This window comes from Lutjanus erythropterus, chromosome 13 (assembly GCF_056507025.1).
Source record: "Lutjanus erythropterus isolate fLutEry1 chromosome 13, fLutEry1.hap2, whole genome shotgun sequence".
Taxonomy (NCBI): domain Eukaryota; kingdom Metazoa; phylum Chordata; class Actinopteri; order Lutjaniformes; family Lutjanidae; genus Lutjanus; species Lutjanus erythropterus.
Window position 1 is genome coordinate 34,126,259 of NC_139329.1, and position 25,830 is coordinate 34,152,088.

Consider the following 25,830-nt stretch of genomic DNA (forward strand, 5'->3'; position numbering starts at 1 on the left):
TTTTTTTTTAAATTGACATGAACATACAGGGACTTGTAGAGGACACAGACATAATACACATGAAATGTTATCAAAATAGATGGAGGAAAATGGGGTATGGGGGAACTTATATGAAAAATATATAGAAATAAATACATATATTTTTAAAACAGTCATTTTTCATCACTTGGTGTTGACAAGAAACTAAAAAAGAGCAAATACTTCAAAACAAGTAACATCAATCAAGGCAAAAAGAAACAAGAAATATCCCCACAAATATTTAATTACTATTTTTACTGAAGTACATATTTTGTCTGAAATCATTTAGAAACAAAATAAAGGAGAGGTTATTGTCCATTTGCTGTCAGAAAGAGTTTAAATCATCTATACAAAAAGTATGAGAAATGTCAAATAGGGACTAACATGCGATAAACAAACCCAAAATATACAAATATATATACAAACTTTTAATATCACATTTAGACCTACGTAGAAATACTTCCGGTTAAGCTCTTATTTTGAAAAATGCCTTAGAAAACAAGCCGGATGTCGTCATACAGAAGCTAGCAGCAGCAGCGGCTTTTGACCATTCAAGAAGCTAAAAGCTAACTGTTTAAGATAGCAATAATTTTCCTCTCAGCACTTAACTTGACACTTTATTCATTTGTGTCCTTAAGGAGTGTGTTTTGCATTAATTCCGGAAAGGTACTTCACTTTAACCCAACGTCTTTAATCAAACACAGCGTTTGCGTCTTGAAATTAACGCTAGACAGTAATTTAGCTAACGGCACGATAACAGGCCGACCGACGCTAACGCTAGTCAGCTAGCATAACTGTTCGTCAAGCAGTTAATATTTCATTATCCTACTGTCAGAAATATTTTCATTTAACATAAAGATTTTACTGGTTGTTTTTTTTATCAAGTAAGGTTAAATTCTAACTTATGTTCTTTATCATTGTACAGTCATGGCTGCGGATTGGTTGGGTAGTTTGGTGTCAATTAACTGTGGGCCAACACTGGGAGTCTATCAAGGAGAAGTGGTATCTGTGGACCAGTCCAGCCAAACCATCTCTTTAAGACAACCTTTCCATAATGGAGTCAAGTGCCCAGTTCCCGAGGTCACATTCAGGTACAGCTAGACCACGAATTGTTTGGCCATTGTTTTTTTTTTTTTTTGTTTGTTTGTTTTTCCCACATATTTAATGGTGTGTGTATGTCTCCTTGTCTTAATGTAGTATTTTATTCGTTTTTCTGTAGTGCCATTGACATAAAGGAACTAAAGATTTTAGATATCAGGAATGGAAATGCTAGGAACAACTCTACTACTAATACAAAGGTAAGCAGTGCACCAGTAGCAGTCCCAAAGGGTGACCCAAGGTCCGTGGAGAAACTAAACTCTCCTCAGCACTGCTCTAAAAGCTACGGAGATCGTCATCTGGATGTACCCGGTCAGCCAAAAGGATTCAGACGAAGACACAACTCCTGTAAGTGTAATATAGTACAGCATAGTCAGAAAAGACTTTGCTGATTGTTACGTTGAGACTTACTATATATTTTTTTCCCATCAGGGTCATCCAGTAGTCGAGGGGCAAACCAAGTGACGCCAAAAAAGAATGGAGTGAAGAATGGCCAGATGAAGCACAGAGATGATGAGTGTTTTGGTGATGGCATGGATGACGGGCTGGATACAGACTTTGATTTTGAAGGAAACTTGGCTCTTTTTGACAAAGCAGCAGTTTTCTCAGAAATTGACATATCAGAGCGCCGTAATGGTGCAAGGTCTCGTGGGACACCTCAAGATCAGACACCCTCACGGTACCGTCATGATGAAAACATCCTGGAGGCCAAACCTATTGTGTATAGACAGATTACTGTACCGCAGCCAGGGGCCAAAGAGTACTGCACTGGTAAGTGTTTCACATTGTAATGAAACAAATGGAAGTTGGATTAAATGATCTGAAGTAAACTGTTACATACTGGTGTCCTTTTTTCCATACAGATTCTGGGCTTGTTGTGCCCAGTATATCCTATGAACTACACAAGCGTCTGTTGTCGGTTGCTGAGCGTCATGGTCTCTCACTGGAGCGAAGACTTGAGATGACTGGAGTGTGTGCCAGTCAGATGGCACTTACTTTGCTGGGTGGACCCAACAGGTACGCATAGTGTGATGGTTTCTAAGCACACATGAAAACACCCTTAGTTTATTGACAGTTAAGTCCTACTCAGTTTATTTTATTGCCTGCTGACCTAGTAGCCTACAAAAAAGATCTGCCAATAATAACTTCCCCTGACCAGTTTAGTGTTCATTTATCATGGAAATTAGTTATTTATCTGTTTACAGTGGCTATAACTTAAGATAAGATAAAGCTTTTTGTTATGTGTTGTTAACAAGGTACATTTTAACTGCAACAGCATTCAAAATCATGTGTGATGCAAGTCTTATTTTTATTTAAAACCCTATTTGTTAGATATTTATGAGGCATTAATAAATAATCAGAAAAGAAGTGGAGGGAAATACTGAGCAGAGCTTCAAAAGTATATTGGATTATTCCACAATTACTGTGTTTATGTATCACTGTCATTTATCTGTTAATGTATTTGTCCTTTTTTTTAAATGTTGGACTCTTTAGGTCTGCATACTAATAGAGTTCTTATGTACTTTCTTTATAGAGTCATGGTTCGGTACATTTTCAGTACAGCACAGAAAGGTGAAAAATGTGGACAATAACATTTTCGGGTTTTATTTTGAAAAAAATAAATAGGGCTTATTGGCTGTAACTTGTACTAGTAAGCATAAACATAAAATAATGCAAATGTCAGAATGGCTGTACTTTTTTCCCCTCAGTTCAGCACTATACTTAAGTCCTATATCAGTCCACATGTGTGTGTTTTGCCATTACGACTCCCCTTTTACTGCCGTTTTTGTTATCCATGACGTGAAAACATCAAATTTCAACACAGAGAAAGTAAAAGTGAGTCCTCCTGCGCACAAATTCCAGCACACTCCACTTCCATCACAGTTAGTTTTGTGGTTTGTGGGGATTTTGAGACTTGGGTTGTAAAGGTCTCCGACTGATGATTAGAATCTTTGACTTTCAGGGGCAGCCTTAAATGTCACTAATGTTCCATCATATGACTCACCTGTTGACAATTCCTTAACTGCAGCTTCCACTCATTTAAAAAGGGCGGGCACAATGGACTGACTAAAATGCACAAGTGACTTGCCTTCCAGTCTCTCTTGTGTTGTTCCACTGAGTGGGATGTTTGTCTGATCTTTGTCCATTTTCACTGTTATTAACTGGGAAACTAATGCTCCCATACAGCGGATCTAAATGTTGTTAGGATCCTTCAGCTGTGGTCCCATATTTGTATTTGTCATTCAGATGGGAGTGTTGCGTGGTCTAGAGTAATTAAATAAACTTGAAACTTGAATGTTGATCTCAACTAACCTGGACAACCAGGCCAACCTGGCTACAATGCTCATAGACTGATGCACTGCCAAAATGTTCCTAGTTAAATTTGTGCACTAGAATTTCTGTTGTGTACATGTGAGTAGTAAATAGAAGTAGGCTACTTTGACAGTAATTGTTTGGGTCACAGGGCCAAAACCAAACCAAACTGAGGAAGCTGTATACTGTTACAAGCGTCCTGTACCTCCTGTACACGTGCTGTCACACCCCTACATACGAGTGAACCTTATTGTTTTATATGGCAAATATGAATTTACTGGCAGGAAGTGCTTGGTTAGCACAAAATTTGGGAAATAAACTTGGTTCCATTTTCATGTCCTTTCCAGATTCACTCCGAAAAATTTACACCAGCGTCCCACAGTGGCTCTGCTGTGTGGCCCCCACGTTCAGGGAGCTCAGGGCATCAGCTGTGGTCGTCACCTGGCCAATCATGAAGTCGAGGTTATCCTGTTTCTGCCCAATTTTGTCAAGATGCTCGACTCAGTCACCAGCGAGCTCACACTCTTCAATAAGACTGGTGGCAAACAGGTGTCAAGTATCAAAGGTGGGTATATTTTTCTGCCACTATTTTTTTTGTATTATTTTTCCCCCCACAATTTGTATTCTGTTTGGTCAGGTCCAGCAATGTGCTTGGAGATTTTTCAATTTTTCTCTCGCATTCCACAGACCTTCCAGACACCCCGGTGGATCTAATCATTAACTGCCTGGACTGCCACGAGAACACATTCCTGATGGATCAGCCTTGGTACCGAGCAGCCGCAGACTGGGCCAACCAGAACCGAGCGCCAGTGCTCAGTTTAGACCCTCCTGGTAGTGGAAAGGGGCAGGCGGTCGAGGCCAAGTGGTCCCTTTCTCTTTGCCTCCCGCTCTCCCTCGCTGAAGGGGCTGGCAGGGTTTACCTGTGTGACATAGGCATCCCTCGCCAGGTGTTTCAGGAAGTAGGAATCAAGTACCACTCTCCTTTCGGCTGCAAATTTGTCATCCCCTTGCACTCTGCATAACGGGACTAATGGTCAACATGACAGATTGAATCTTTCACCCTCCATGACCGTTTGGGTTTTGGCGCCTTACTGTATAATTCCAGAGCTTCAGCTGCTTTTCACTTCATCCAATAAGTTTCTAACCCATCAACATGTGAACAGGACTTTGTCCTCATTCTGAAGGACCACTGCTTGGTACATCTTCAGAGATTAAGTGCTCATAGGTAGCATAGAAAAAGCTTTATTGAAAAAGTGAATGTGTTGACCATTAGAGGCTTCACAATTATGTAGATACCATTGTATTTACATAATATTATAAGGTATTTGGAAGATGGGTATAGCTGAAGTGTCAAAACAAGAATAATACGACATAGTGTTCAGTTTTGAATTGAATAGGACAATCTCTGACTTAAAATGGAATATTTCTCAATGTCACTGTCATCTAACCTCATTCCAAAGCCATCCGGTGAATAAACGGTCCACCATAATAACTCATGGAAGTGCAACATTATTACATTAATCTGAATGAGACAACAGAAATCCATCTTGCTGTATATTGGTGTTACTATTGTTAATGGCTTTGCTTTTGGCCTGCCACACTCTGCAGCAGCACTAAGTTACTGTTGTCTGATGTTTTATTAGGGTAGAAATTACATCTAAGCAAATGTGGAACATTTGTCATTTCTGTGAATTATGCTGAATTTTCAAACTAAAGCAGTGTTGAATAGGGCAGCTTCTGGAGAGACTCCAGGTATTAGCAGTTTTGATTGTTATATGTGATAAAAATTAGGCTGTGATTAGTCTCGCTAGACAATCGGAGATCTTGCTGCTTGCTGATTGTCTGGAGATTTCCAATTGCAAAGTAGTTGCAGCGAAAACAGCCGCTAACAAACCTACACCTCTTACATGTTTTTTCAAGGACATGCCTTACTGGAAGCAATGCTCTCTTTAATATGAAGGGCCGTCCTAAAGACTTTGTTTTGGTTCAGTAATGGAGGTGTGTTTTAAACTCTAATTGTTTCCATCCAGTTTTAGTAACAAAAACTGGGAGATTGTCTTCAGTGTCTGTTTAGCGAAGCGTGTAGAGACTGTCTTGTGAGTCTAGGCTGTGATGAATGAGAGTTTTGATGAGATAACACAGCCTGCAAAACCTTTAGCAGTCTTGCTTTTTAGAGGAAAAAAAAGGTTTGCTAACAAAAAATTTGGTACAGTAGAGAGCTGAAGTTGTGAAGTTGCATCCTGGCTAGCCTCTGTTCCATTAGCTTCTTTAATACAATGCTGTCTGTCAGTGCTACCATGAAAAACTACAATCGTGGCAGCGTAGCTACTGGAGTTTCATCCATATCTAGAAAAGGTATAGGGCTTATGGGAATTCATGCTCATTAAAGGGTGGTAAAAATATAAATATTTTCCTTGTTGAAACCCATGAAGTGAAGTGTTGAGGAAGGCTCAGTTTCAATGTGGGTTTTTATGTTAACTTTTCATACCGTTTCATCTCTAGTTACAGATATCAGTGAGATTTTTGAGGTTTCTTACTTCTGGAGCAGAACCTGGATTTTCTGATTTCACTTCAGCTCTCTATTGTATCAGTTAACGGACCATACCAGAGTGACAGCAAGTTTAACTTCCTTAACTTACAAATTATGTATATTTAACATTTGTGCCAATATGTTTTAAATGCAGACTACAGGTTTACGTTTTTAGTTATTTTTCTGTTAGCTTCTAGTATTTGCTGTACAGTATAAAAATCAATTGGCAGACACTTTCATAATCTGTCACAGCGAACATCAAGTCTATGGCAGTTTTGATCAGTTTCACACTATTGTTGTGTGGTAGTGTTGTTAAATTGCAGATTTCAAAAGTCTGTGCTGCTTTACACTGACAAAAACAAAGGTATACTTGAGATTGTCTGTGATGGACTTGAGTTACAAGAGTGTCCTAGTAGATTTTTGTATTGTTTGGAAGTTAATGTGATTTATAATAATTAAGCTAAATAATACGGGTATGGTCCTTTAAGTTTCAAACCATGTGACAGCTTTTTTTAATCAAAGTCACAATGATCAAAATGCAGTATCCTGCACTGGAACACGGTAACCTCTTTGAGCCAGTTAGATTGGATCTTTGTGACGAGGAATTGTTGATGGGTCGACCGGCATGGTCACATCCTTGACTGTTAGTGGTATTTACCGTGAAACCTAAAGCTTAGACTGTGAAACATAAATCAAGGTGAGCTTTGTCACATGTTTTTGAGGCCTTGACACAGGGGCTGAAGACATCTCCTGACAGATAGGTTTGAATAAGCTTAACAAATTTGAAATGCGTCCAGATTTCACCAGATCTTCACTGGACACGCATATTGTCCTTAAATCTTGTCATCAAGGGCAGCACTGAAGCAGTTCACAGTTGCAGAGGTTATAAATCACCTGGGACATGGATTAATGCAGCTGAAAGTGTTTATAGTCTCAGGAGGGTTAAAGACACTTGCATATTTGCTTTGTTTTTTATCTGTGCACATTATCCTGCGCAGGGTTCATAAACTGATCCAGTGAAAATTACTTTCACGCACAAAAGGTTTTGTCCTTTCTCCAAGTACATTCCTCCGGCCTGATGTGTTATGTCTCATCTGTTGAGACAAGTCTGGCTTGGAAATAACCAGCCAGCGTTACTGAATGTGAACTTAATTTGTGTTTCTCTTTGGCCGCCAGGGGGCCATGAGCCCACACACTTCTGGTGGCTCCTCTCTTCCTTGTTCTGCTGTAATGGCAGCGTTATGAACCGAATACTATTTCCTCAAAGATTAGTATTCCTCTTACATATTTCTAATGTGAACAGTCAAGAAACCAGGTGGTGATTTTTTTTTTTTTTTTTGTTTTTTGAAAGCAAAATTGTTCAAACAGGTTTCTTGAGAATCACTTGTTAAAGAGTCTCAGATCTGCACTGGGTGTTTTAGTCCACGCGAGATCAGTTTGCAGTTCATAAAAATCGCATTAAATATGCAGTGGGAGGTTTTGTCTAGACATGACAACTGTTTCCTTTTTAGGAGGGACTGAAGTTCACTGTCAAGATTCTGGTGCAAAAATCCTGTGCAGTCCTACTTGTGTCATGTCTGCAGATTGAATCTAATAAAACAGTTCACCATCACTTTTTTTTTTTTTCTTTTGTGGGCTTCTTCTTGTGAACACTGATCAAATTCCTTCACCAGCTTGACTTAGATAGACCCGGTGATCCATTTTTAGACCGACTGGTTTACCATTAACGCGCATGTGCGATGCAAAAAAATAAAGGTGGGGCAAAAAAACTTAAAACGTTTCTGACGGGGAAAAGGAGCTGGGCAGCCTGAAGTTGACTCGAATTTAGACTGAATCGCGTTTATTACGTCGCTGCTTTTTAATCCAGTTGCGTTGTTGCGTTTTCTGACTCATTGAACGTTTTTCCTCTGAACGCGGGTCGAAACCGCAGCGATTACCTCACAGAAAACTTTTTTTTTTTTTTTTTTTCCTCACAGAAGGGTGATTTTTTTTTTTTTTTTTCTCCCAGATGATTTTGACAGGAGACACACCAGCAACGGTCTCAGCTGATTTTACCGAGGTACTTTTGGACTGCTGAAGTTTCGAGTCACCTGAGACACATTTCACTTCCTCATCAGGACTTTTGCGCTTCGACAACATCTGTCGGTTGTTTATGTCGTGAATGGGAGTTTGTCTGCTGTCCCTCGGATGAAAACAGACGTCGGGCAGTAGCAGAATCACCTGTTATCGTCTCAAACCTCTGGAATTTGCCAGCGAACAGGTAAGACTTTTGTTTTGACATGGCGCACATATTCTATAAAGCGGTTACGTCGTGTTATGCCTTTTAAAAATATCTAACACTTTCATCCATTAATGTGCAGTGACTGACAGCTCTGATGAATGCACTTTGGTTTGGAGGTTATGACAAGTGGCACGCACGTTATAAGCGCTCATCTTCACTTCCTTTCGTGATAGATGCAGCTCAAAAAACAGAATAAATGTGAGATGCGTTGCATGACAGCCGTGCCTATTTAACATCCTCCTACTTCAAATTTCTGCCACTTCCTCTGACTTTTTCTGGGGTGCAGCAGTTGCATCATGCAGCTTTCCACATTGTCACAACTTGGTAGATAAAGGTGTATAGATACTGATCATGGTCTTCTGATGACTGGAGATATTGCTCGTAATCGTCACAGGGCCCCGCGATCTGAGCAGAGCCGGTTGCACTTGCAGATGTATGACTTGCAGACCTCTCAGTTTGACATCGCCTTTTCTCATTTAGTCTGTCATCGTCAGGAAACAATCAACAATTTTGGGGGGGGAAGAACCAATGCAACTGTCACAGAGGCTGTGATCATTCACTAGTTTTATGAAGCCATTAGTGACTCTGCAGAGCTGGCAGCTCTTGCAGAAATGTGACTTGCATAGATTTATTTGCCTCCCAGTTTGATATTGCCTTTTCTCATTTGGTCTGTCATTGTCAGGAAACACTTAATGAAAAATCTGGAAAAAGCTACTAATGCATTTAAAAGCAAGTGCCAAACAGAAAACAAAAGTTCACTGAAAGCGGCATTTGTCAGACGGAGGAACTGAGGACCTTCTCGGGGTGATGCCGCCCCGGCTGAAACAGGAATTCCCTCAAAGGTCAGCAACTCTCTGGAAAAAAAAAAAAGACTGAAGCCAGTCTGGTGCTGGCACAGCCTCAGGGTCTGTTCCATAGAGGATTCTTCTTTTAGAGTGTGACAAAACTGTAAAGAAGGATTAAACTGGTGAAACAAGATGAAGAGAGCTCATGAAACCACAGCAAAGCATAGCTGCTACCCTGTAATGTGTCATGCATGGCTGCATCAGCAGAGCAGCATTGCACTGCATGGTGTGTGCATAGCACGGAAGTCCACCTCTCAGACATGGTGTTTTTCCATGAGTACAATTAATCAAATCATCTGTTAATCAGAGTGTCATGAGTGTGAAGACCTTCATTGTGTTGTTTGAACTTTGGACGGGAGTAAAATGCAAACTTCACTATTATATCTGGATGTCAAATTAAGGGGGATTACCCCTGACTAGCAATCATTGATTTTCTCTTCCCGTTACTCTGAAAGAACCTTGTTTTTCAGCATTAAAGTTTCTATTTATTTATGATAAACAGGACATTTAGGTTTAGGTGTATACTCTGTCATTTGCCTTGTTACTGAGCCTCACAGGCAAAACTGCCTGTCGTTAAAGTGATACAATGACGGCTTGTACTGCAGGGCCTGCCACTGGACTCGTGCTTCCGCCCCTTACATCCTACAGACAGTCGTTTCAGTGAGCCGTGCTGCTGCAGCAGAGTCCAGCTGTTGTCCCGCAGGCAGAGGTGATTTCCTCCTCCGAGGCTCCTCAAGAACATCTGCAGGCTGTCAGACCCAGCTGGGTCATCTGTTGGCATGCACTCTCTCTCTCCTTCTTGTACATTTCTCACCGCTCGGTGTGTTTGCTTGTATTTCTGCCAGATAAAAGCTCAGCGGATATGGACAGAAATCATTGTTCCCCTCCTTCTGTCTGCTCTTGGCCCTGCTTCCCTGCTGCTGTAATGGTGATGATAACAGGACAGCAGCATCAAAGCAGTCGCGGAGCATCCTGGAGGCTGGAGGGTCAGGATGAGGGGCAGTTTACCCAGGCCCCCTGCTGCACATAGAAGAGGGATGCTCACAGCTAATGACTCAGACAGTATGGTCATTGAGACATACTACAGCATATCCAGTGGTGGAAGAATGACCATTTGCGCAAGTAAAAGTATCAGTGCATTAATGTAGGACTACTTAATTACGACTAAAAGTTCTGTGTTCAAAGTCCTACTCACAAAAATGCACATAAGTATTATCAGCAAAATACACTTTAAGGAGTTTTTAAATGGTTATGATGATCTTAATTTAATACTCATGCCTCTATATGACCTACATGTGCAAATGAAACCATCTGCGAAAAAGAATGGCTGTTTATAGTTATTCTTAATGGCTGCCACCGGGTTGAATTCTCCGTGAAATCGGATGAAAATAAGCCTGTGTTTACATTTTCTCAGCCAAAGCTATAGTGAGTAGTGTCTTAACCAGTTAAAAAGAAGTAGGAGTAGATTTTTATTTAGAGAATTTTATTTTTGATGTTAGATTTTGTGAATATTAAGGTGAAAAAAACTACTACTTTTGTCCACAGGGACCTCAGAAATCAACAAATTATGAAAGCTCTTTGTAGTAGCTTTTATTGCAAGTAAAGGTTCTGCATTTAAAATAATACTCACGCAAAAAGCTCAAGTGAAAATATACACTTAAAAGTATAAAAAGAAGTATTTGTGACATAGATGGCACAAGTAGGATAAAAAGGAAAAAAATGCATATTTTTCTGTTGTCGCAGAGGAGCTACTTTCATCTACTTTAGGTCCTATTAGGTACTTTCATCCAGTGGTTCCAAATCTAGGGCTCAGGCCATTTTAAGAGGTCACAAGATAAGGGGTTCTGATAACCATTTAAATTAATGTTTTGGCCTTTTCTCTCATCCTTGTGAGGGAAATGACTCTGTGATGAAACTGACAACTCGTAAACATATCAAATATGACAACAGGCCCCAAGTAGACAGTAGACATGTTTCAAAAAATGTATTATTATGCACATTTTTAATGTTGCATTGGAAAACCTTGATGGAAATAAATAAAAAATGGAAATAAAACTAAATGTGTAAATAGGGGGTAAATATATAAATTCAGACGATCTGATGTAGCCTTCCTCACATTAAAACAAAAAAAAATGTCATATTGCTCTTGTGTTTCCTACATTGTTTTTCACATTTGAGGTTTCAACAGGCGCTCTTTGAATTACGTCATCTTATTGCGCGGTCTTCTTTAGACAATTTACTCTAAATTTGGTTAAAATTGTGCAATACATTTGGATTGAAAACCTGGCTACTACTTGTTTGTAAGGAGTCACAAGCCAAAATGCTGGCTGGAAACGAAACCCTTGGACCCACGGTGCCCCAAAAAAAGTACAATATTAAGTAGCATAAAATGACAATACTCAAGAAAAGTTCAGGTACCTAAAAACTGCACTCAAGTACAGCACTTGAGTAAATGTGCTTACTTTCCACCACTGACAATATGAAGGCTAAAGGTGGCCTAGTTGTTCTTTAAAATAACCTTTCAAAGACTCATCCATTTGAGTGAGATTTTTTTTTTAAAGCTGTCCACAAGGCTTTCAGCCCTCCACACTTTACTTGTTTTACAGCAGCTTTTGCAACACCTAGCACATTCAGCGTTTTCACCTCAGGTTTTGTCTGCAGATAGACGAGGGAGTGGCAGATTTAAACAAGACCAAAGAAGATATTTCTACATTCCTGTCCTGTCTTGCTTCGTGCAGCCTGGCTACCACTGATTTGAACAGTTTAGACTCAGACTGACTTGCATAAGACAAGAGTCAAATGTTGATCAGCCGGTTTGGTTTGAACAATAGGATTGATATGGATGCTAAGAATATGCAAAATCGGACTGTATGGACTTTGAAGAGGTATAACACCTCTATTTTTTTAACTACTTGTTAAGGATTGTGTAAGTTTGAGCTTTTTCCTGGTTTCATTCAGGTTCAGTCTGTCACTGAGTTTGCTGGCTTCCTGTTGCTTTCAGTAGCTTATGTCATGCATCATTTCTCCTGTAGCAGACAACATTTCTCAGTCGGATGTGCGGAATAATTCACTTCTTCAATCACTCTGTCATGACGTTGTTCGGTGTTTGTGAGGTGATTTTTTGTTCTATTTTTAAAGTAGAATTCATATGAGCATTAGACACAAATTGATTGTACTTGCAGAATAGAAAATCCTATCATCAGATGATGATGATTAGCCCTCTATTGCTGCCTTTAAAGCACTTCACTGGACAGACTGATGATGATGGACTTCTCAATGGGACAGGGGTCAGTAGAAACTCGACCGACTCACAACGACAGCTTTGTCCACGTCTTGAAATGAGCAAGCTGTGTTTCCATGTAGAGCTCTCTGGAAATGGCAATGTGACACCATGACAGTCTGAGTTCTGTCCCTTTCAATCAGCTGCTGGTGGCCTGCTGCTGAGACGCGTTCACTGTCCCAAAAGAGACAAATTAAAAAGTGCTGTTGTTGTGTGTCAGCGTTGGCCCCGTTGATCCATTCTCACTCGGTGAGATCACTTTGCTCCTTCATCGAGGACTTTGCCCAGACAGAGTCTGTTGCAATCAACAAATTCTGATAGCTTTCTTGTTTTCAGGGAATCATTCACATGGTTTACTTCTTCAGATTATAACTCATACTAAGAGTTTAGTTAGAAGATTAGATTTCTTACCTGCATTAGGTGAAGGTATTAGCCACACTAGCATTATGGTTCTAGGGATGGCAATGTCAGCTGGCCGCGCACTTTGGTCCAGACTGAAACTGTTGACTTTTATTATCTATTAATCATTTTGAGTCATTTTTAAAGAAAAAAAAGTCCAAATTCTCTGATTTCAGCTTCTCAAACACGATTATTTTCTGGTTTCTTTACTCTTGTGTGACAGGAGGAGGACGACAAAACAAGAAATTTAAGGTCTTCGCCCTGGGCTTTGGGTGATCAATATTTTTTACTATTTTCTGTCATTTTGCAAACACATGACTGACTTACTCTTTCTGCTGTCAAACCCTGTCCCTTGAAAGTCTCTTCTTTGCTTCTTTGAAATATTCTTTGCTCCAAATGCTGAGATTGTTTCATCCAATTGGTTCATTTTTAAATGCACAATATGTAATGCATGAACTCATATGAGGACAATCCCTTTCAATCACCACTTATGACCCACTAGAAGTCTGCAGTGGTGACTGTATCTGCAGAGACCCCGTCCTCTGCCTGTATGTCCTTATTTCTCCTCATTATTTTACAGTGCTTGGGATGTTTCGCCGAGCCAAAACGCTGCTCCCTGACATCCTGGGACGTCATAATTACTGAACGCCTACCCACATGAAACACTTTGAGATCCGCATTTTGAATGGCTTTGACATAGCCAACATTTATAAACTCTTGCATTTGCATTTCAACATCATACACGTGATCAACAGTGAGAGAATTGCAGGAGTCAGACTCACAGTTACCTCAGCCTGAGTGCATGAACACGTTTTCAGGTCCAGGTTCTTGAGAAGAGAGACAGGCAGTGGGCAAAAAGCCCCACACAGAGCATCTGAGCTGAACAGCCTGGCAAAAACGATTGCTGTTTTTTTTTTGTATCTTGATTAGCAAAATAAAGTCAAACATCACAACATTGTTATGCATTTTACTTTACAAAGTGGCAACCCAATAAAAACGGGTCCCTAACTTTGCAAGAAGCTGCTATAGACTCTTAATCTTCTTTTCCTGTTATGGTCTTCCGCACAGTTTGAAAAATTGGGGTGTCCTTCCTGGGTTGTTGGGCGTGGGAAATGTGTCCAGATAGTTTTGTCCCTTGATGCAGAAAGACAGCTGCAGCACTCCACTGGGGACGACATCCACCACATCCTCATCATACGGCGTGATGACAGTCCTCTCTGGGACGCATGAGAGTTTTTAGTCTCACATGTGTTATCTGTGAAGAGGATGGTCATTTATTTAAAAGTGTGACATGGGGGACGTGTCAGATTATGTTTTCAGTGGGAGCGACACGCTTTAAAAACGGGGATATCAGCAATCTCTTGTATCATTCAAGTTTCTATGAATTCCACCCTGATGTCAGAGTATTGCAAATCTGGCCTCTCATACAGGAAGTCGATGTCATAGAAATGGACATGTCGGAGGATGTGACCTAATGTAAAGTGACAGATGTATCAAAGCCAGGATTTTCCCTGAGCGCTGCTACTTCTTCATGGGAACCGATACAGGAAGAGAGGAGAGGGGGGAGGATAGCGATGGGGGACATTGAACTGAGTGACTTTCTCCACAGGTCATCATTTCACTGGAACACCTCTGCTCTAATTTGTTGTGCATGTATCATGGAAACGCTGCCCCGGGTGAATCAGGCCAATGGTTACTCTTGCAGTGGCTGCTTTATTGACGTAAAGAGGCGCTGGGCTGGATGACTCCCTCAGGCCTGGTCAGATCTCACCACAAGTTTGCATTCCAGCGTTGAAGAGAGCTATCTTGATTCCTACAAGGCCCACTCATTCAGGCTTAGCTGGAGACCCGGTGTGTGTCCATTTTTGGTCAGAATGAACAGGATTACCATATGAAATACAAAATAAAAAGCAGATCAACCCTAATGCTTTTTGTTTTTAGTCAGTTTGAGTTCTTAATTTGTGTTATTGGTCCATAAGTACTTTGAAAGTTCATTTACATACTATTAGTCTACGTCATGGAAACATTCTGCCCCAGTTGTGAAAGTGTGATTAAAAAAAAGAAGACTTGTCAGTTCTGCTTTCTGTATCAGCAGGTTATTTTTACTGACACTGTCTGAGCTGGTCTTTACTCTAGACCGTTCTGATAATAGCTGACTCTTGTTCACTTCAAAATAACCTACAAAACCTCAAATTCGCCATCTTCCTGAGCTTGTGTTTGTGGTGAAGTGAATATCTCTGAAGCAGGGGGGGCGTCAGCACTGACTAAATTCTGTTTCTTGTCATAGGTACTGTAGGAGCGTGCGTGTTTACCAGCTCTAATGATAGCAGCCAGAAAACATCTCCTGTGAGAGGACTGAAACGCCTCACCATGACAGAGGTCCAGGTAAGACACAGTAGGCCTCTGGAGCACAAACACGCCAAAAGTCAGATGCACAACAAGTACCGTCTGATGAGTAATTTGTCGAGGGTGCGGTTACTAATTAGTGATCTGTTCATGTTCCCGTAGACTCCGTGGCCGCAGGGCACAGAGTGTGTGGCGAGGTACAACTTCAAGGGCACATCAGAGCAGGACCTGCCCTTTAACAAAGGAGACGTGTTGACTATTATTGTTGTCACAAAGGTAATGTTTTCATGTGCTGCATTTCTTATTTTCCTTGCAAATGGGAGAAGTTAGCCATCAAGACCTTCTGGCAGAAAGGCTTTAAGTAGGTGAAATAGTATCAGGTTGGTGGATGAATGGGTTAAAGCTATAACGTATAATAATTCTGTATTAAAAAACCTAAAAACGCTAGACATATGTATTTTGTTGAGTTGTCTACTTGCATTACACCAAATGTTTCCAACAATGGTCAAACCCATTTTTTTATGGTAACGGTGCATTTCCTTGTAGCAGCTGGTCACTATACTTTGTGGGAAAACACAGGATATGTTGGATACGTCAGAGGGTGAGAGAGGAAGTTGGAAAACTTGACCAAACATGAATAAAACTTGATATATTACCTCGTCCATGAACATGTTTTCTCCCTGAGTCATGTGCTGATTTTCATCAGCGGTGGCAGTTGTCTATACTCAGTAGATTTATCGTCTTCACTTTCTTTTTTTGAAATTTTATTTTCAATTTTCTGTTGCAGTAGGTTAAAACACCAGAATTACTAAGTAAAATATTAATAGTTTGGGTTAAAACAGACAGTTAACCAGGAGTTACAAAAGTTTTCTGACAGAAAGATTTCACTTTAACTTATTTTAGACTTGACATATAATCCTCATTTAATCGTCTAATTATATTTTTTTTTTACATTTCTTTCACAGTGTGGATAAGTTTAGGCACTGAAATTAGTTGGTATAAGGTCCAGGAAAAGATTGTTGTTTGTCTTCAAATAGACCCCAAACCATGCTTTAGAAAGGCTTTCTGGCAGAAAGATTTGTTGTTGACTTATTTTTTGACTTAGTTGATTAATTATCTTCATTTTCTACATTGTTATTATTTTCAGCTTTCTTCTTTTCTTGTTTTTTTTTAATTGTGATATATTATTTTCTGTTGCAGTTTGACTTTGTTCAGGCAACAAAATTACTTGGTCAAGTTTAGGAAAAGATCATGGGTTGGTTTAAAAGAGACTGTTAACCACACGTTAGAAAGGCTTTCTGTTAGAAATTGTTCTTACAACTTATTTTAGTCTTATTTGGTTTACTATCTTCAGTTTTTTATTATTATTTTAAGTTTTCTGTTGGTTTGGTTTAGGCACCAAAATTACTTGGGTATGTTTAGGGGAAAAAAATCATGGTTTGGCTTAAATAGACAATTAACCACATGTTAGGCAGGCTTTCTGCCAGAAAGTCCCAAATAAATGCTGCTCCTGCTGCTGCTGCTGCTGCTGCTGTGTGAATATAACAATGATATGAGAATGTCTGACATTTTGTGTTTCAGGATCCAAACTGGTACAAAGCTAAAAATGCTGCAGGTTGCGAGGGAACAATTCCAGCCAACTATGTTCAGAAAAGGGAAGGTGTGAAATCTGGAGGCAAGCTGAGTCTAATGCCGTGAGTACACATATTATCATGCTTGATTCAGTTCTATCCAGTACTTATATCCAGCGTAATCTTTCACTGTCTAAGTAAACCAGATTAGGTTTATGTATCTGCTGCCTATATCTCCGAGGGCGCCACCACACCAGCTTTGTGCCTTGTCTGCAGTGATGGTTAAAATAGCTCTGCCCTCTTCCTATGGCCATGTGGTTGCTGTAGGCAGATGGCCTATTTGTCAAGAAGGCAGTGCTGCTGCAGTTATGTGAATGGAGACCACAGTTGGGTCGGGCTGTGTTATAATTGCAGTGCACTTGTGTCTGTTTCCAGCTCTGCACAGTTTCCTGTTGTTTCTTTTCTATCTCAAACTGAAGTCACCTCAAAAATCGTTTGTCCACAGGACAGACAGGTTTCCATGTGCATGCATGTGCACGTGTGTGAAAGACACAATGTTTATTTATAGAGCCCTTGATCACAGAGTTATGTCATGAATGACTTCATTAAGATACACCTAGACCAACAACCAGTCACAAAAACACCCACAGAAAGGTGATGTGAAACATAAATACCAAATAAAGTATATCCATTACAAACCAGAATTAGTTTTATTGCCAAGTGAGTTTTCACACACAAGGAATTTGCCTTGATATATTGGTGCATAGCAATAAAGACCGAAAATGTAGATGTAATATAAGAGAAAATGTAAAAAAGATTAAAACAATACTGCAAGTCAAACAAGAATAAGTATAAAACTGGCATATGAAAAACAAAAATATATATTATAAAAGCAATAAAAAAAGAAATAACAGCCCTTAAAGAAGACAAACGGTGTAACACCAATTGATTTTGTCCTCTATGCAGTTCCTGTTTTAAATATCACAAGTCATTGATGTGAGAGCTGAAAGGTAAAGAAGTCCTGAGTACAGCTGCTTCTGTCTCTGTTTGTCTCAGCTTTCCAACAAGCTTTTTTCTGTGCGTGTGATATTTAAATGTAATTTTCTCATGGAGCCAGATGCAAATGAAGTTGCTGTACAGTCTGTGACCCTCTCAGTAATAACACCGGTTACAGCAGATATGCAAATCGCTGTAATCTGTACGTCCCGATCTCCAGAACAGTATTTGTTTATTTCCATTAACGGCCCATTTAAGGTCAATAATAACATTATGAAATATGTTTAACAGGAAAAGAGGAAAATCTCTCAAAATCTCATGGAACGGAATCAACAACGAAGGCCCAAAATGGATCCTTGCAGCGTTTCTGTAGTAACCGTTGGGAATTTAGATTTGGGCTTCCCTGTTTTTACCCACTGTCAGTTTATGGCTCCCAGAACAGTTAGAGGCATCCTTTCAAACGCTAACAGAAGATGTGCTTTGTAAAAATAAGGGAAGACCAACTGTATCAAAGGCTTTAGATAAATCTGAGATGTTGAGAATGGAAATTAATGTCTTCAGGTGATTGTTTGACCAGTGACAGGCAGGGCAAAAAAAAATTAAAAAATCAGCTCCAGCATGTCGTCAACACTTGTGATGAATTTATTCAATAGCTACGTTTCAGTCGAGCAACAGTCATCGGGCATTTCATGTCACGAATGACAATAAACTTGTGTGTATGTATGTAGAGACGAACAGAGGAATCAGCTCACATTAGGAACCATGTAATCAACAAACCCTGTAAACAAACACGATAAAATTTAACTTTACTCAATGAAATTTAAAAGTAACTGGAACGGCACAGACCTCCGCCAAGGACAAATGCTCTGTCTGTCAATGTTACTGTATTTTCAAGAAGTTTCATGAAAATCGGCCCGGTATTTTTTTTTTCGTAATCCTGCTGATAGACAAACCAACAAACAAATGATGCTGAAAAAAAAGCCTGGTGAAGGCAATAATTCCAGCACTTATAACAACTTTCAAGAACGGAAACATTTGCAAGCAATGACAATAGAAATATAGAAAAGGCAAGACCACGTTAAAGGGATAGTTTGGATTTTTTTTAAAGTGTGTTGATGCAGGTGAACAGGCCTCCAGTTTGAAGAAGCAGCAGGAGCACTGGTGTAGGAAGCTAAGCCACATACTGCTGTGGACAGAAAAACTAATTTTAATCTAAATATCAATATCAGTTTGAGTGTACACTATATTTAGAATGTTTTCAGCTTTATCTTTCCATCAGACAGATTTTTCTGATGGCAAGGCACCATTACAGAAACCAAATCGCTCTTTCCAAAGCAACCAGACTCCTTTGGCAAAAACAGTCATTTTACCTCTGCCTCGATATGTCAGTTTGTCTGTGTTCAGGTGTGACTTTGGTGTTTTAAACAGTTCATTTTGATTCACCATAAGATTCATACACAAGCATTTAAAAAAAAAAAAGCTACAAAGTGCATTACAACATGAAAACAAAAAATCAGACATGAAACAAAAAGATTAAAATTAGGATAATAACTCAGTTGCCAGTTTATTAGGTCCATCTGGCTAAAATGAATTCAGTTTAATACTATAAATTGCTATAAATTCTAAGTTAATCCAACTGAAAGGACATTTTGGAGGCTGCAGTTTGCAGTGCTGCTGAACTGTTTTGCCTTATATGGAGTGGTGTTACTATAGATTTAGTCTGGTGTCATTGATGTAAATGGGATGGAAGACATGCAAGAAATACTCCTCAGTATAATGTAATATAATTAAACAGCACTATGTCAAAATGATCACAACACTTCTTTAAAACAGATTCAATAAAAACCGAACGGTACAGATTTCGTGAAGGTAGGATTTATTGCAGGATTATTGCAGTGCAAACGCTTTTAATTCACGTTAGTGTTTTGGGACAGTCAGAGCTGTGATGTGCTGTTAACCCTCTGGTCCTCCTGCTTTCAGATGGTTTCACGGGAAGATAACGCGGGACCAGGCAGAGCGGTTGCTTCACCCTCCTGAAACCGGCCTGTTCTTGGTGCGAGAGAGCACCAATTTCCCCGGCGACTACACCCTGTGTGTGAGCTGCGATGGCAAGGTGGAGCACTACCGCATCATCTACCACAACGGCAAGCTCACGATCGATGACGAGATGTACTTTGAAAACCTCATGCAGCTGGTTGAGGTAAGGCTTAAAATTAGTGTTTGATTTATAAATAAAGCAAGGTATTTCTAGTGTTTTCTCCGCTGCTATATAGAGCCGTCCTCTACTGTATGCATGTTGTATTTTCCTGTTTGAGAGTCCCCGAGTCTCTCTGCCACCACATCGACCACATACAGTTCCTGGAACAAATAATGAACAGGAAGTGTCAAAGAGGAAGAGTGAACAGTGTGCTTAGGTTCAGAGTCCTCACTTCAAAAACACACCAGGCCTTTTACTCTCAAAGCTGCTCCTTTTCCTGTGTGACATGCTTATGTTGAACAGAAACATGTATGTATCTTACAGTAGTAAAACAGAGGAGTATGAGTTAGTTTAGAACGATCTTTTTAAGGGAAAACCTTGTCAGTTGTCTTTTATATCTCTTGCTGTTTGACTATACAGCCCTCTGTTGGTCATTCTGAAGCACTGCTCACTGAGTTTCATTGCTTCTAAACTGTAATGCTGTGGGGTTTTTTTTTGTCATATCTGTTTTACTGAAGCGATGTTCACATGTCAGACTTTTGGTGCAGTTGTATGATTAATTAATTAACAAACAAAAGACGGAATAACATGGTGAAGAGCGTACAAGCTGACAAACAACAGGAAATAACTGCCACTCTAGTAGGACTGTACCAACTGGTGCTTCATTCGTAATGTTGACATTTGAATTCTGCACAGCAACTTTTACTTTTGCATTTCTCTTAGTTCTGTTTAAACGTGGTATTTCTGCACAGTTGCAGATAAAGATAAACACCATACCAGGGGTGTGAAGCGTACGACTTGCGGTCTAGAACTGAATGGCTTTGCAAAGTGCAAAATACCAGACCAGAATGCATTTCTCTCAAAAAACAACAAATTCTTATTATAGTCATAATTAAGGACATTATTGAAATTGCATTTTTTCTGAAGACATCACAGGCTTTTTATCATCTGTTTTGCAAAGGAACAGTTCATTGATTGTGAACGTTTTCAAAGTGTACCTGTACTTCTTTACATTAAAAAGAAAGGGGACATATTTGAGGTGTTTCAGAGGTTATTATACAGTGACTTTGTTGGTCCGGCCCACTTGAGATTAAATTTTGCTGCATGTGGCCCATGAACTAAAATGAGGGCTACACTAATGTTACTAGTCTTAAACTATTGGTAGAATTAGATTCCAATAACTCCATGGTTTTGTAAACTGCAAGTGTCAAAGTTTATTGAAAAAAACAACAGATGGAATCATTTCCAAAATTCACACATTTTTATCCAACAAAATATTATGCATCAGTCGATACTTGCTGGCGTTTAGCCTTTCGAAATCAACATTTTCGCTGTGGTGTAAAAACTATTTCTGCTGGTTTGCCGCACACAAAGCGAGGCGCGCGCCTGAGCGGTGCAATATAGTTGATTTAGTTAAAAAAAACAGACTAATTTAATCTGATGAATTGCTTTATTCAAACTGAGGATTTTGTCAAGGATTTTTTTGAGTGATGACGACAATCATTCAAAGCTTAAAAAAAAACCCTCAATAGATACTTCAAATATATACATATATATATAGATATTCAGTAGAACCTACACTACAACCTACAAACCTGATTCTGTCCAGGTGGAGGATACCTGATGTCCTGAAGGCAGTTCTGGTGTTTTCCTTTGCTCTAGTGAAATTTTCTTGGCTTTAATTGGACTATTAACCTTTGGGATCTGCTAAAGCAGACGTGTCTCCCTTTCATTTTCTTTTTACATTTGGTTATTTCTCTGTTTTGCTTCATTTGTAGCACTACACCAAAGATGCAGACGGCCTGTGCACCAAATTAATAAAGCCAAAGCTGGAGGAGGGGACGGTGGCCGCCAAGGATGAGTTTTCCAGGAGTAAGTCTCGGTTTATCACTCCTTTACAATTTAGTTCATCACTGTAGGATTTTTGTTTGTGTACCGGCCTGTTATGTTTCAGCTGCGTGTTGATTCCTCGCAGGTGGCTGGGCGATGAGCAGAAAGGACCTGAAGCTGCAGCAGGTTATTGGAAAAGGAGAGTTTGGAGGTAAGTGGCTTCAAAAACATTCATGTGTTATTCTGTCTAAATTTCCGTTCATTCTTGGTCAGCCCAGGATCATACACGTAAATTTCACAGATGAACAGTTCATCGTTATTGTTTGTCATTTATCATTCCAGATGTCATGGTGGGAGACTACCGAGGGACTAAAGTAGCTGTGAAGTGCATAAAAAACGATGCCACGGCACAGGCCTTTATTGCAGAGGCTTCTGTCATGACGTAAGCAAAATTACACATTTTGTCACTTATTTTTTTGTTCGGGTTTTTTTTTCCCACAAAATGACTAAACATGTCTGCGCGCTCCTCTCCCTCCTCAGGCAACTACGGCACGATAACCTGGTGCAGCTGCTTGGCGTGATCGTGGAGGAGAACGGGAGTCTGTATATAGTTACTGAGTACATGGCCAAGGTGGGTGGCGAAAAACTCTGCCCGATCGTTTGACAACATCCAGACGTCTGTTAGAAAGACATCGCATTTATGTGTGTTTGTTTGTTTGTTTCTTTCAGGGATGTTTGGTTGACTACTTGCGTTCCAGAGGCCGGACAGTACTTGGTGGAGATGCCCTCCTTAGTTTTGCACTGTGCGTGTGCCTGCAGTTGTCTATTGTTATCCTTTATACTGTTCACTTGACCACTAGTGGCACTGTGGTGCAATGTTTTTGAGTTTAAAGATAAACGCCCTTCAGATTTTGAACTTTCTTCCCTTGTACTTTTACAGAAACGTCTGTGAAGCCATGGCGTACCTGGAGACCAATAACTTTGTCCACCGTGACTTAGCCGCCCGCAATGTCCTCGTGTCAGAAGACAACATGGCCAAAGTCAGCGACTTCGGTCTGACCAAGGAGGCCTCCTCCACTCAGGACACTGCGAAGCTGCCTGTGAAGTGGACATCACCAGAGGCCCTCAGAGAAAAGGTACACTGTGGTTTAAGAAGACTGTTATCATGGCGAGTAGTTTACTTAACCTGCCACTGATTGAAATAAACTCTAACATGTATGTTTTTCTTTTAATCCGTAGAAATTTTCCACCAAATCAGATGTCTGGAGCTACGGTATTTTGCTTTGGGAGATTTACTCTTTTGGTCGAGTGCCTTACCCGAGAATTGTAAGTATCAAAACCTTTTTGGAAAGAGGCGTACAGAAAATACTAAAGAGGAATTAGATCTTTGACTGCAGAGAGAGATTAATCAGTGATGCATTCACAGTCTAGACTTTTTCCTTTTGCTGTAATGCCAGACATCTTATTTAGTTTATCGTGCTAAAAGGTAGAATTTTTGTAAAATATTGTGACGTTTATTGCTGTAAAAGTGATGTAGATCATAATAATGTACAGTGTGAACACCACACTGCTTGTATGTTCTTTTAGGTAAGATACAGACCTGAAATTAATTCAGAGGTCAAAAAAACAAAAAAGAACAACTTGAAACTTTATGCCTCTTTACAGAAAATTTGAAAAGCAGAAATTAAGTTTTAATCAGTTCACTGCAAAAAGAAACTATTTGGTTCAACTTAAAAAAAAGAAAAGTATCCAGGGTACCTTAAAAAGTTAAGTTGACTGAATTTGAAAGGACAAGTTTAGGTAATTTTGTAATGATTCAAAACAAATAAACATTTCTATTTGACTAGAAATGTTTATTTGACTAGAAATAAACATTTCTAGTCAAATAGGCTCGATACTAATTCAGTTGTGCCTGTGAAAACATGTTCAGTAAGCATAAGATATTAAGTTGAACCAACTATTCAGTCACACTGATGTACATTGCAAACAAAAATGATTTCCTTTTCCATTTTCTCTGTTTGAAAAGTCGGTTCTTCATTTAATTTCAGGTGTAGTAGAAACACAGCAAGTTTTAGTCTTATGGTTTCTTTAAACTATAAAAAAGAATGGTCTCTGGAGTTTTAACTCTCAAACAATGCATTCTGGGAAGTCAGCTAATATGCTAATATGCTAAAAAGAAATGTTATGTTTAATTAACTTGAATTCAATTAAATGTTCACATTTTATTGCCTCATGTCATCCTTCATGTGACACAGAATAGAGCGACAAAATAAGCTGTTTTCCATCAACACTCTTTTTCCCAACAACTTTTCTCTGTTCCTTTCTGTAGCCTTTAAAAGACGTTGTGCCGCGGGTGGAGAAGGGATACAAGATGGACTGTCCCGACGGCTGTCCCGAGGTGGTGTACAACATCATGAAACAGTGCTGGAACCTGGATCCTGCTGCTCGACCGAGCTTTCAGATGTTGAAGGAGTGGCTACAACACATCAGCCAAGGGATGGGAAAAAAACAATGAGACATCTGACAGAACGGGCGCAAAAAGTGACTTTACTTTCGTTTTGACCACTTGGACCATAACCTGGGATGGAAAAAAAAAAAAAAAAAGATTGCCGACTGTGTATGTTTATGTTTCTGAGTGTCATCCTTCACCTCAAACTGCAGTAACTCTTAATTACTGGCTCAGTTGCTCTAGTTAAGTTTGTCTGTGCGCTCGGTTATCAAGAGTGAATGATTAACTGTCATATCGATGAGTCTTTCTGTAGAACACAGTGCTGCCTCAGAGCCACAGTGCCTTGACCTGTTTTTTTATATATATTTTATGTCCTTTACGTTGATATCTTGTCATACTGATGACATCATTTCATTTTATGAATGTGTAAACAGTAACATCATTTGACTTTGTTGACTGAATCCTTTGTGTCCGTTTAAAGAGGAAAGACTCTTCAAAAGTAGGAATACAATTTTGATATTACTCGCTGTATTATTTTTGTCCGTTTCCAGGTACATTGTTTTGCATGAATGTTGAATTATTTTGTTAAAAGGACTAAGTTAAAAAAAAATATATGCAGCTTTATTTTTTCATTGTTATGTAATTTTAAATATGTCATGCCTACTTTTAGATCCCCGTAAGTCAAATAAGGAAGCACAAGTTTGGAGTTTTACTACTGATACAGTAAAATCATTCTGCTCAGTCATGCAGACATCATTCCCTTGTACACAATTTTCCATCTAACAACAATAAATGTTTTATTTTGGGAATAATTTAACCAAATTATCTGGATTTTGTATGTAATGAGAAATAGAAATAAAGTTAATAAAGTTACTGTGTTGCCATTTTCAACAATAAAAAATAATAAGTTTTGATTTTTTTTTTTTGCAGCAATTATTTTTAACACCCTTTTTGTTATCAAAGTGTTGTAAGTTAAAGTATTTATTTAATATTGAACTAGTAAATAGAAGTTTAAACTCCATCAGCATATAAAATATAAAATTGCTCAAATACGGCACTCACAATTGGTAGTTATTTTGGTGATAAAGATTTTACAAACAAAATAAATAATCTTTTAAACTATTATGCTTTATTAGAAATTAAAAACTACCCAGCAGCATATGGGTCGGTCCGTGTATCTTTTGGTGACCCGGGACCGTCACTACACGAACCTATTATATTTTATTCTATATTTATTGCCTCGTTTATTCATATCAGGATTCATTATTTATTTCATAGTCTTATTCATTTATTTATTTATCTATTTATTTAATATTGACCAAAAAACATACACTTGTCTTGGAGATGTCCTTGTAATGTTATTATTTGGAAAGAATTTGCTCATTAGATTCGTTTTAACATTTCTGTTTCATCGTTTTCATCACTATACAAAGATGTGCTGTTTGTTTTCTGTGTCAGCAGATCAGAATAAAATCAGCATTACATTTTAAATCTGATTTATTACCTTAGCAAAATTTTACATTCACATAAGTAAACGTTATAACAAAAAACGACTATATTTTTTAATAACTGAAATGCAACAATAGCTACATACAATCTATTCAGCAATCTACAAATTCCAAAGCCTTTAATATTATTAATATGTGAAACAGGTAATTTATTAATTTAAACATAAAA

General features: G+C 39.0%; 2 protein-coding genes across 2 annotated transcripts; both read left to right on the top strand.

The window, feature by feature from the left end:
- Positions 1-535: 535 nt before the first annotated feature.
- edc3 (enhancer of mRNA decapping 3 homolog (S. cerevisiae)) lies at positions 536-4,921 on the top strand. The gene is made up of 7 exons (XM_084735003.1): positions 536-684; positions 944-1,109; positions 1,238-1,464; positions 1,549-1,887; positions 1,980-2,133; positions 3,777-3,994; positions 4,117-4,921. Exons 2-7 carry the CDS (start codon positions 946-948, stop codon positions 4,449-4,451), a joined length of 1,437 nt encoding a protein of 478 aa, XP_084591129.1. The 5' UTR covers positions 536-684; positions 944-945; the 3' UTR covers positions 4,452-4,921.
- Positions 4,922-7,954: 3,033 nt separating this feature from the next.
- On the top strand, positions 7,955-25,067 carry LOC146316963 (tyrosine-protein kinase CSK-like). The gene is made up of 13 exons (XM_084733749.1): positions 7,955-8,219; positions 15,052-15,149; positions 15,273-15,386; positions 16,692-16,804; positions 19,658-19,877; positions 21,653-21,746; positions 21,850-21,915; positions 22,047-22,146; positions 22,245-22,335; positions 22,434-22,507; positions 22,645-22,840; positions 22,944-23,030; positions 24,034-25,067. Exons 2-13 carry the CDS (start codon positions 15,135-15,137, stop codon positions 24,217-24,219), a joined length of 1,356 nt encoding a protein of 451 aa, XP_084589875.1. The 5' UTR covers positions 7,955-8,219; positions 15,052-15,134; the 3' UTR covers positions 24,220-25,067.
- The last annotated feature ends 763 nt before the right edge of the window (positions 25,068-25,830 follow it).